This window comes from Nematostella vectensis, chromosome 15, assembly GCF_932526225.1.
Source record: "Nematostella vectensis chromosome 15, jaNemVect1.1, whole genome shotgun sequence".
NCBI lineage: Eukaryota > Metazoa > Cnidaria > Anthozoa > Actiniaria > Edwardsiidae > Nematostella > Nematostella vectensis.
In genome coordinates, this window is record NC_064048.1 from 5178882 (window position 1) to 5188850 (window position 9969).

General features: G+C 43.3%; 2 protein-coding genes across 2 annotated transcripts in view; one reads left to right on the top strand and one right to left on the bottom strand.

Annotated features, from left to right (window-relative positions):
• The window catches only part of LOC5522218 (octopamine receptor beta-3R), a 44810-nt gene extending 35827 nt beyond the window's left edge, over positions 1-8983 (bottom strand). The window contains exon 1 of the mRNA XM_032367469.2: positions 8866-8983. The gene's annotated coding sequence lies outside the window, so the exon portion shown is untranslated. The remainder of the gene's footprint in view (positions 1-8865) is intronic.
• LOC116604807 lies at positions 2132-3193 on the top strand. The gene has a single exon (XM_032367709.2). It carries the CDS (start codon positions 2132-2134, stop codon positions 3191-3193), a length of 1062 nt encoding a protein of 353 aa, XP_032223600.2.
• Positions 8984-9969: the final 986 nt, after the last annotated feature.

Genomic DNA, 9969 nt, shown 5'->3' on the forward strand with positions numbered 1-9969 from the left:
ATTCTATGCTACCCCGATCCCGTGCTACATTCTATGGTACCTCGATCCCGTGCTATATTCTATTGTACCTCGATCCTGTGCTAAATTCTATGGTACCTCGATCCTGTGCTACATTCTATGGTACCTCGATCCCGTGATACATTATATGGTACCTCGATCCCGTGCTACATTCTATGCTACCTCGATCCCGTGCTACATTCTATGGTACCTCGATCCCGTGCTACATTCTATGGTACCTCGATCCTGTGCTACATTCTATGGTACCTCGATCTCGTGCTACATTCTATGGTACCTCGATCCCGTGCTACATTCTATGCAACTTCGATTCCGTGCTACATTCTATGGTCCTCGATCCCGTGCTATTCTATGCTACCTCGATCCCGTGCTACATTCTATGGTACCTCGATCTCGTGCTACATTCTATGGTACCTCGATCCCGTGCTACATTCTATGGTACCTCGATCTCGTGCTATATTCTATGGTACCTCGATCCCGTGATACATACTGTGGAACCTCGTTCCCGTGCTACATTCTATGGTACCTCGATCCTGTGCTAAATTCTATGGTACCTCGATCCTGTGCTACATTCTATTGTACCTCGATCCCGTGATACATTCTATGGTACCTCGATCCTGTGCTACATTCTATGGTACCTCGATCCTGTGCTACATTCTATGGTACCTCGATCCCGTGCTACATACTATGGTACCTCGATCCCGTTCTACATTCTAGAGTACCTCGATCCCGTGATACATTCTATGGTACCTCGATCCCGTGATATATACTGTGAAACCTCGATCCCGTGATACATTCTATGGTACCTCGATCCCGTGATATATACTGTGAAACCTCGATCCCGTGATACTGTGAAACCTCGATCCCGTGCTACATTCTATGGTAACTCGATCCCGTGCTACATTCTATGGTACTTCGATCCCGTGCTACATACTATGGTACCTCGATCCCGTGCTACATTCTAGGGTACCTCGATCCCGTGATACATTCTATGGTACCTCGATCCCGTGATACATACTGTGGTACCTCGATCTCGTGCTACATTCTATGGTAACTCGATCCCGTGCTACATTCTATGGTACTTCGATCCCGTGCTACATACTATGGTACCTCGATCCCGTGCTACACTCTAGGGTACCTCGATCCCGTGATACATTCTATGGTACCTCGATCCCGTGATACATACTGTGGTACCTCGATCTCGTGCTACATTCTATGGTACCTCGATCCTGTGCTAAATTCTATGGTACCTCGATCCTGTGCTACATTCTATGGTACCTCGATCCCGTGATACATTATATGGTACCTCGATCCCGTGCTACATTCTATGGTACCTCGATCCTGTGCTACATTCTATGGTACCTCGATCCCGTGCTACATTCTATGGTACCTCGATCCTGTGCTACATTCTATGGTACCTGGATCCTGTGCTACATTCTATGGTACCTCGATCCCGTGCTACATACTATGGTACCTCGATCCCGTGATACATACACCTTTTGCTGTTCATTACCAGGAAATCTACATTCATTTGCGGCAATTTACGATAAATAACGCGAATATACATTCATTTTCGTCATAAAAGGCTCATTTGCGTGAACACAAATTTCATTAGCGATATTTACATCGCCAGTAACATTCAATCGCAAAGATCGACAGTCATTCGCGCCTTTCGTCATTCAAAGGCGAAAAATGTACTTTAATCTGCGTGTCTATTCGATCATTAACAAAAAATCTATAGACAACTGTGCGAATTGACAGTCATATGAATTTAACTCATATTTATTAGTGTTTATTGACATCTTTAACAAAAATAGTGAATTCAATTGAATTTATAGACAACCATTTATACGGACATGACATAAATTAGTGCGATTATACAAACATTTAGACGTTCTTTGCATTCATTAACCAAAAATCTTTTTTCAATAAAACAAAAGATAATTTGAGTGCTGTTTTTTTACCAAACTAGATATTTTATAAGCTTTTGCATTCTGACAAAAGGTTATGCAACCCTTTCCAAACAAATAACGGTATAAATGTAGACAACATTGTACAGTTTTTTTTTCTGTTCGGCAATACTGTACAGTCCGTGCCATTGTTCAGTACCGTTGCAATGCCTCCAAGAAATAGAATCCCCTTTGAGCATCGCGAGCGAATTATACGGTCATTCGAAGATGAAGAGGAAGATTATCTCCTGGTGGCGGACACATTGGGGGTCAACCCTTCCACAGCCCGTGGTATCGTTGCTAGATACATACGAGAAGGGAGAATTGAAGAAAGACCACGAGGTGGAAGAAATAACGTAAGAGTAGATGACGAGATGAGAGACTGCCTAAACGATATCATCAACGACAACTGCCTTCTTACTCTCAGCCGTATCAACCAAGAACTAAGAAGGCGACTGCCCTTGAAAGCAAGGATTCACGACCGCACGGTAGCGAGAACGCGAGATGGCATGTTGTTCCGTATAAAGCTGGCAAGGCCCCTCCCAGCGGAAAGGAACAGACCTGACGTTCTACAGAAGAGAGTAGACCACGGCAACTGGTTCATGAACCGTGGTGTCGTGCATCATTCGGTCTTTGTAGATGAATGCGGCTACAATATCTGGGCCGCAAGAAGTCACGGGAGGGCGAGACAAGGAGAGCGGGCCTATAGACAGGTCTGCGGGCAGCGTGGGAGGAACATTACCGTAACAATGGCAATATCACCAATCAATGGTCTTGTATTCCACTTGGCAATTATTGGTGGCATGAACGCACAGCGGTTCAGCGACTTTCTTACGCAGGCTAGACTTAACCTCGGCCCGGACGAGATAATGGTATTTATTTACGATGGAGCGCCACCACATCGCAACCCTGCCGTACCCGGGCCCAATACAGAGCTGAAAATGCTACCACCCTACAGCCCCTTTTTGAACATTGTGAAGGAGGCAATAAGCTCTCTTAAAGCGGCTATAAAAGCTGACATCTCAAGGCCAGAAGTACAAGCCCAGATGGGAGATAGGGGTGCGGCTAGAGACCAAGGCCTTGCATTGGGAGTTTTCCGTACGCGTTTGCTTTTGCAAGCGTTGCAGCGCAATATTAGTACTATAACCCCTGCTAAATGCGCTCAGTGGTACCGATTCATGCAAACATATTTACTACGATGTCTGAATGGTGAGGTGATCGGGGGCTAATGCAAAGTGCAGCGAAATGCTCTATGTAGAACTTTAACATGACTCACCGTTATTGAAAATAGATTTTTCGTTATTGAATGTAAAGAACGCGCAAATGCTTGTATAAACCCAGTAATGTATATCATATTCGCGTGAATGACTGTCTATAAATGCTATTGAACTTCACTCTTTATTGTTATAAAGATGTTAATAAATATGTGTTTCACGCAGTTAACTGTCAATTCGCCTAATTGTTTATCTTTTTTTTGTTAATGGTCGAATGAAAACGCAGATGAAAGTATATTATTCGCCTTTGAATGACGAAAGGCGCGAATGACTGTCGATTTTTGCGATTGAATGTTACTGGCGATCTAAATATTGCTAATGAAATTTGTGTTCACGCAAATGAGTTCTTTATGACGAAAATGAATGTATATTCGCGTTATTGATCGTATATTGCCGCAAATGAATGTAGATTTCCTGATAATGAACAGCAAAAGGTGTACTGTGACCTCGATCCCGTGATACATTCTATGGTACCTCGATCCCGTGCTACATACTGTGGTACCTCGATCCCGTGCTACATACTATGGTACCTCGATCCCGTGATCCATTCTATGGTACCTCGATCCCGTGCTACATACTGTGGTACCTCGATCCCGTGCTACATACTATGGTACCTCGATCCCGTGCTACATTCTAGGGTACCTCGATCCCGTGATACATACTGTGAAACCTCGATCCAGTGCTACATTCTATGGTACCTCGATCCCGTGATACATACTGTGGTACCTCGATCTCGTGCTACATTCTATGCTACCTCGATCCCGTGATACATTCTATGGTACCTCGATCCCGTGATACATACGGTGAAACCTCGATCCCGTGCTACATTCTATGGTACCTCGATCCCGTGCTACATACTATGGTACCTCGATCCCGTGCTACATTCTATGGTACCTCGATCCCGTGCTACATTCTATGGTACCTCGATCCCGTGATACATACTGTGAAACCTCGGTCCAGTGCTACATTCTATGGTACCTCGATCCCGTGATACATACTGTGGTACCTCGATCTCGTGCTACATTCTATGGTACCTCGATCCCGTGATACATTCTATGGTACCTCGATCTCGTGCTACATTCTATGGTACCTCGATCCCGTGCTACATTCTATGGTACCTCGATCCCGTGCTACATTCTGTGGTACCTCGATCTCGTGCTACATTCTATGGTACCTCGATCCCGTTCTACATTCTATGGTACCTCGATCCCGTGATACATACTGTGAAACCTCGATCCCGTGATACATTCTATGGTACCTCGATCCCGTGCTACATACTGTGGTACCTCGATCCCGTGCTACATACTATGGTACCTCGATCCCGTGCTACATTCTAGGGTACCTCGATCCCGTGATACATACTGTGAAACCTCGATCCAGTGCTACATTCTATGGTACCTCGATCCCGTGATACATACTGTGGTACCTCGATCTCGTGCTACATTCTATGCTACCTCGATCCCGTGATACATTCTATGGTACCTCGGTCCCGTGATACATACGGTGAAACCTCGATCCCGTGCTACATTCTATGGTAACTCGATCCCGTGCTACATTCTATGGTACCTCGATCCCGTGCTACATACTATGGTACCTCGATCCCGTGCTACATTCTATGGTACCTCGATCCCGTGATACATTCTATGGTACCTCGATCCCGTGATACATACTGTTAAACCTCGATCCAGTGCTACATTCTATGGTACCTCGATCCCGTGATACATACTGTGGTACCTCGATCTCGTGCTACATTCTATGGTACCTCGATCCCGTGATACATTCTATGGTACCTCGATCCCGTGATACATATTGTGAAACCTCGATCCCGTGCTACATTCAATGGTACCTCGATCCCGTGCTACATTCTATGGTACCTCGATCCCGTGCTACATTCTATGGTACCTCGATCCCGTGCTACATTCTATGGTACCTCGATCCCGTGCTACATTCTATTGTACCTCGATCTCATGCTACATTCTGTGGTACCTCGATCCCGTGTACATTCTATGGTACCTCGATCCCGTGCTACATTCTATTGTACCTCGATCTCATGCTACATTCTGTGGTACCTCGATCCCGTGTACATTCTATGGTACCTCGATCCTGTGCTACATTCTCTGGTACCTCGATCCCGTGCTACATTCTATGGTACCTCGATCCCGTGTACATTCTATGGTACCTCGATCCCGTGCTACATTCTATGGTACCTCGATCCCGTGCTACATTCTATGGTACCTCGATTCCATGCTACATTCCGTGGTACCTCGATCCCGTGCTACATTCTATGGTACCTCGATCCCGTTCTTTATTCTATGGTACCTTGATCCCGTGCTTTATTCTATGGTACCTCGATTCCATGCTACATTCCGTGGTACCTCGATCCCGTGCTACATTCTATGGTACCTCGATCCCGTGCTACATTCTCTGGTACCTCGATCCCGTGCTACATTCTCTGGTACCTTGATCCCGTGCTACATTCTCTGGTACCTCGATCCCGTGCTTTATTCTATGGTACCTCGATTCCATGCTACATTCCGTGGTACCTCGATCCCGTGCTACATTCTATGGTACCTCGATCCCGTGCTACATTCTCTGGTACCTCGATCCCGTGCTTTATTCTATGGTACCTCGATTCCATGCTACATTCCGTGGTACCTCGATCCCGTGCTACATTCTATGGTACCTCGATCCCGTGCTTTATTCTATGGTACCTTGATCCCGTGCTACATTCTCTGGTACCTCGATCCCGTGCTTTATTCTATGGTACCTCGATTCCATGCTACATTCCGTGGTACCTCGATCCCGTGCTACATTCTCTGGTACCTTGATCCCGTGCTACATTCTCTGGTACCTCGATCCCGTGCTTTATTCTATGGTACCTCGATTCCATGCTACATTCCGTGGTACCTCGATCCCGTGCTACATTCTATGGTACCTCGATCCCGTGCTACATTCTCTGGTACCTCGATCCCGTGCTACATTCTATGGTACCTCGATCCCGTGCTTTATTCTGTGTTACCTCGATCCCGTGCTACATTCTATGGTTCCTCGATCCTGTGCTACATTCTATGGTACCTCGATCCCGTGCTACATTCTCTGGTACCTCGATCCCGTGCTACATTCTCTGGTACCTCGATCCCGTGCTACATTCTATGGTACCTCGATTCCATGCTACATTCTATGGTACCTCGATCCCGTGCTTTATTCGGTGTTACCTCGATCCCGTGCTATATTCTATGGTACCTCGATCCTGTGCTACATTCTATGGTACCTCGATTCCATGCTACATTCTATGGTACCTCGATCCCGTGCTACATTCTCTGGTACCTCGATCCCGTGCTTTATTCTGTGTTACCTCGATCCCGTGCTATATTCTATGGTGCGTCTATTAGGCAGTCATCCTCGGGACGCCCTATTTCTTTTATTAAAACTCTTTGTTTTTATAAGAATTGAACCACACTTCAAAATTCCTGGATTCGCCACTACTGATAGGTCCAATAATGGGATTTTTTTAGATTTTCGTGATTTTCTGGAGATTTTTTTAGATTTTCTTTGATTGATGAAGTTAAGGGCCTGGAACATGGTGACCGCGCCTTCTTGGTGGAAGTAAAATGGAACTGGAGTACAGGTTGAAAATACAGTCTTTAAGTTTTGAATCAAAATAACGCATCCCCCTATCCCTAGGTGCGCGCGCATCCCTTAATGTTCTTTGCACCTTTTGTATACAGTATACACCTATTTCAAATAAGGTTGAACTTGGAGAATCCACAAGTCATAACCCGCATTGGTTCATAGGTACCAAATAAATCGTAAATAAAAACAAATCCAGATATTAAATAATCGTAAATAAACACATCCAGGTTATAAAGGTTGTAGCATTCTGGTTTATGAGTCTATAAAACCCCGGAAGGTATTCGAATGCCAGGATTCAGCCATGGCTTCTCGAGTGCAACCTTATTTGAAATAGGTGTATTGTTTACATTTTCAGATAAAAAGTTAACGTATCGTTACACATCTATGGGTAACTCATAAAAGCCTTTCTCGGATACAGCTTTCCTGACATATATTAATTTTAATTTACTCTTATTTTTGTTTATTGTTACACACGAAGCAACTGCGGGTTAAGAAACATGAATTCCTGAGAGCAACCTTATTTGACATAACCGTATCTCTGTGCATTAGCAGCCGTTATTCCCCTTAGACGACTCAAGTTTTTATTCCATTTCAATAAACTTACAGGAAAAAGCTTATTGGGGATTCGTTTAAGAGTCGTTTTGTTCAAAATATGAAAATGGGTTTCAAGGGGCTTCAGTAGTTTGGCACAGTGGAGGCTTTTTCTCAGGTCTGAGTTTGGTAAACAAAAACGTTAATCAAAGTATTGAAAATTATTTACTCAAAATGTTGATCGTATAACTAGTGGTACTAAATAGAATTGATCAAGCCCAGATTTTTAGACCAGCTTATAATACACGATCCAACGGTCCCCCATTATGGTATAAAAAACGTTTTTGCTTTATCTTTGCAGCTACGAATCACGGAGAGGCCAACCGCTATTTACGATCATCATCTAGAATGATTATATAAGTTTTTTCAGTACGATAGATTCAAAAGAGACAAACAGATAAAAAGCATAGTTCGAGTTTGCGAAGCTCGCGTAGTGACATGCCGAGAAATCACACCATGACTCAAAAATTAGAAAAATGCTTTTTCGATGCGCTGAACTATCCCTAGGGATATACTTATAAGCGGGAGTACTTCAGCTCGTAAATGGCCACACGCGTAAATATTTGAAGGACTACTACCTGTTTATCCTTTTAACACGCCGATCTGCCTGGGGTATTGTTAAGATCATCATGTTATATTCATCAGTGGTCAACACGCGCAATGATTAAATTTCCCATTCATTTCAATCTAGCTATGGCAGGAACACCAAATTCCTGAGGATAGAACACCAATTTCGGAAGAAGACTTTGCCAAAAAGCAAGAAAAGTGTCTTGATTCGAATCAAAGATCTAATTGAATCTTATCTCAAATCTTATAAATAATTTGAATCTGAGAAATAATGCGTTGTTTTGAGTGCAGCGCGTTGCTGTAATTCTAAGTGAGCCCTCTCGTAATCATGAAAAAGCACACTAATGGAAAGTGGGGAATAAGTAAAGTGAAAAGGGTATAATGCTGAACGCTTCCTGGATTAAAGTTCATACCCATTTTTCCTTTTCTTTCACTGCTCTTTCCTCGCAGCCAAGACAAACGTTGACTTAACAATTGTTGCAAACTTTTAGCAAGAACAATCGACATACGCAGGCTTGCAAAGGGAATCGAGTATAATTGTTTTCCAAAATCATATGTAAGATGACATACGGTTTGGTTTGAACTATCAAAAAGCAAAGATTTAATCTAACAACTCTTAGCATGCGTCATTAGCTCGGCTTCAGATTACCTTTACGATGCTTGGTAAAGAATGCGTTTAAAATAAAGATATACTTCTTCTTTTTCGTTTTCCTCAATATCATTTATGTAATATTTATATGGGATTGTTGTCACAATTGAAAAATTTTATAACTAATAAGCTATAATCACCACTGTTCTTTACCTTCCCAGCACTTCATTTCTCTTCTATGACTTACCCCTCAGCACTCTACAAGCTGTTCTTGTGAATCCTAGTTCTCTCCTTTGTTTATTCTCCAAGCGCTCTTCCAAAATGCTTGTCTAAACTTCTCGGATGTTTGAACCTATCTTAAGGCATGCCCCAGATATAAATCTTATCTTATACTATGTAAAACCCACTCTGCCTTCAAGAGTCTTTTTGTTGTCTATCACTCAGTACTTTATAGATCGGAGATACTATTCAGGCTCCTTGTTGATCACGCCTAACGAGAGATAACGTCCGTGATATGAGGACTTGCCCAAGGGCGTAGATAAAGAGCATTTTCTAACCACAGGTAATCCTGGAGGGACTCTCCAGAAAAGTAAACAGGGTTGCTCGACCTATCTTTTAGGGTATAAAACTCTTACCAACTGCTATCTCTAAGGGGTGTTTAAGGATTTTTTAGATTCTGCTATCTTTTAGGGTTTTTCACCCCCTGGGAGGAGGATTTTTCCGATTTTGCTATCTTTTAGGGTGTCTAACGCTAAATGGTGACCCAATCGCTCAAAACGTATTTTACAATAAAACACAAGTCAACTGATCGGTTGATACTTCCGGCTTTATTGTCGGTAACATAAAAATGCAGGATCCGTCAGTCAGTCGGGCATTGTTCGAGCGTGCTAAATCGGTAACCAGGCAACGTCAACCAAATAGATTGACAGTTTTACAGTAGAAATCACAGCATCTAGGTGTCTGAAACTATCTTTGTTTTTTTTATTGCTATCTCTTAGGGTTAGAAGTTCCTTCGACCACACCCAATGTGCTATCCCTTAGGGGTAAGAATTGTTGTTGACCACGCCCTTGGTGCTATCCCTTAGGGTTAAAATTGATTTTGCTGTCGAGCACCCCCGTTTTTTTTCTTATACCCCCACCCCTTCCCCCGGGCCGGAATCCATGAAAAATAGAGACTTAGAATCGGGAATCTATGCTGCTGAAATCCAGAATCTACACGGTTGGACCCGGAATCCAGGACTTAAAGCTGGAATGCGGAATACAAGAATTCTGGAAAACAAAAATGTAATCCGGAATCCACTGGAAAAAAAAAAAAACTAGGATCCGAAATTCAGAGCCCTACTGTGTCATG